The sequence below is a fragment of the Athene cunicularia genome, assembly GCF_003259725.1.
Source record: "Athene cunicularia isolate RWA chromosome 3 unlocalized genomic scaffold, athCun1 chr3_part1, whole genome shotgun sequence".
Lineage (NCBI taxonomy): Eukaryota > Metazoa > Chordata > Aves > Strigiformes > Strigidae > Athene > Athene cunicularia.
This window is the reverse complement of record NW_020799097.1, coordinates 184336-186496: the sequence shown is the minus strand read 5'-3', so window position 1 is coordinate 186496 and position 2161 is coordinate 184336. Positions and strand designations below refer to the sequence as shown.

At 67.0% G+C, this 2161-nt stretch overlaps 1 protein-coding gene across 1 annotated transcript in view; it reads left to right on the top strand.

Moving 5' to 3' along the window:
* Positions 1-2160, top strand: part of SNX17 (sorting nexin 17) — a gene marked incomplete at both ends in the record, with an annotated part of 4554 nt that extends 2394 nt beyond the window's left edge. Inside the window, 7 exons of the mRNA XM_026846292.1 lie at positions 69-179; positions 546-636; positions 761-848; positions 1192-1261; positions 1395-1487; positions 1610-1813; positions 2053-2160. Of these exons, the coding sequence (XP_026702093.1) occupies positions 69-179; positions 546-636; positions 761-848; positions 1192-1261; positions 1395-1487; positions 1610-1813; positions 2053-2160 (765 nt within the window). The remainder of the gene's footprint in view (positions 1-68; positions 180-545; positions 637-760; positions 849-1191; positions 1262-1394; positions 1488-1609; positions 1814-2052) is intronic.
* Between the last annotated feature and the right edge of the window lies 1 nt (position 2161).

Sequence of the window (2161 nt, the reverse complement as noted above, 5' to 3'; positions counted from 1 at the left end):
AGCCTCCGCAGGGCGAGGCCGGGTGGCGGCGGAGGGCCCGGGGTGCCCAATCCTACTTCTCTCTCCAGGAGACGCAGCAGATCCCCACGGAGGAGGTGGTGCTGGAAGTGCTGCTCTCCAACGGCCAGAAGGTCAAGGTCACCATCCTGACCTCGGACCAGACAGAGGATGTTCTTGAGGTGCCAAAGCTCTCGCGCTGGGTGGGACAAGCTCCTGCTGTGTTCTGTGCAGGAGTTCCCTCAGCCTGGCAGCCCCCTGGCCCCCCCACTGTGTCCCTACCCCAGAGTGGGGCTGTCTCGGGGTGGTGAAGAGCCATGGAGCTTGAAGGGGTGCGCCGACGTGCTTGTGCCCCTCTCGGGGCGCAGATCCGTGTTGGGAAGCTCCCCGTGGTGCCCCAGGGCCCCACTTGTTCCCCCGCGCAGCAGAGGCGCTGCCTTCCTGCTGCGGGGAGGCCGCGGAACGCGCAGGCTGGGTCCTGCGCCGGGTGAGGGTGTGGAAGCACTGCCTCTCCGCGGGAAGTGCTGACCTCCTGCTCTCCTTCCCAGGCTGTGGCCTCCAAGCTGGATCTGCCGGATGACCTGGTCGGCTACTTCAGCCTCTTCCTAGTGAGAGAGACCAAGGATGGGGCTTTCTCCTGTGAGTAGGAGCTGGAGCCCCACAAGGGCTGCGGTGGGACTCCTGCCCTGCACCCTGCCCTGGCTGGGGGGGCCGGTGGGCCCCCGCCGCCCTGAGCTGCCCCTCAGCTGCTGTTTCCCCGCAGTTGTGCGGAAGCTGCAGGAGTTCGAGCTGCCGTACGTGTCCGTCACCAGCCTGCACAACCCTGAGTTCAGGATCATCCTGCGCAAGAGGTGGGTGAGTGGCCGGGCCAGCGAGGCTGGAGCAGCGGGGAGGGGTCTGGGGCTCCCTGCTCTGCAGGGGGACCCCTCCCCTCCTGCCATCCCCGCCCGCGGGGTGCTTTGGCCCCCAGGAACACACCTGAGTGGGGCCATGACTCTGGGGCCAGGCTGCCCTGCTGGGCTTGGCCTGTTCCCACGTTCCCAGACACAGGAAATGTGGGGCATGGCCACCGATGGCTACCAGAGCAGCTGGCCAGAGAGCCAGCCTGGCGCCTCGCCCCAGCCTGTGGGGGGAGAGTCTCCTGGTCACTGTTAGGACCTGGGGAATAGGTTGACCCATGTGGTTCCCTTCTAGCTACTGGGACTCCTCTTACGATGATGACGTAATGGAGCATCGTGTGGGGTTGAACTTGCTGTATGCGCAGGTGAGGGTCGGTGCGGCCCAGTGGGGGGGGCTGGGGGGGGCAATGAACCCCTCGGCTACAGCCGGGGTCTTGGCCGCTTGGGGGCCTTGGGCGGCTCTGGGCCCTGCTGCTCACTGGCCCCGCTTCCTGGTAGACGGTGTCAGACATCGAGCACGGATGGATCCTTGTCAACAAGGAACAGCACCGGCAGCTGAAATCCCTGCAGGAAAAAGTCTCCAAGAAGGAGGTAGGGGAGGGCAGGGTGCTGCGGCGGAAGCAGCCCCAGCTCTGGGCTGGCCCCGTGGGTGCGTTGGGTCCATGGCGGGAAGGCGGCCGTCGGGGCTGAGCTCCCCTGGCTCTGCCCCGCAGTTCATCCGCCTGGCGCAGACCCTGAAGTACTACGGCTATCTCAAGTTCGACCCCTGCGTCACCGACTTCCCCGAGAAGGGATGCCACGTCGTCGTCAGCGCTGGCAACAACGAGCTCAACTTCCAGGTGCGGCTGCCGAGCGAGCAGATCAAGGAGGGCAGCTTCAAGGTGACGCGCATGCGGTGCTGGCGGGTCACGTCCTCGGTGAGTGCCGCGCTCCGGGCGAGCAGGGAGGGCTCTGAGGGGACCGGGCAGCTCCGCCCCGGCTTCCAGCCCCGCTGGGGAGGGTCTGAGTCACGCTTTGGGGCTGAGGGGTCGTGGGTGCGAGGACGTTCGGGGGACCTGCTGCGGTGGGGGCAGACGGGCAGTGGGAGCGGGGCAGGGTGTCGGGGGCTGCCCCGTGTCCCTGTGTCGGCTCCCGGGCTCAGTGCCCACCCTCGCAGGTGCCGATGAGCAACGGCCCCTCGGGGAGCAGCCCGGGGAAGTCCGAGGTGAAGCTGGAGTTGGCTTTTGAGTATCTGATGAGCAAGGACCGGCTGCAGTGGGTGACCA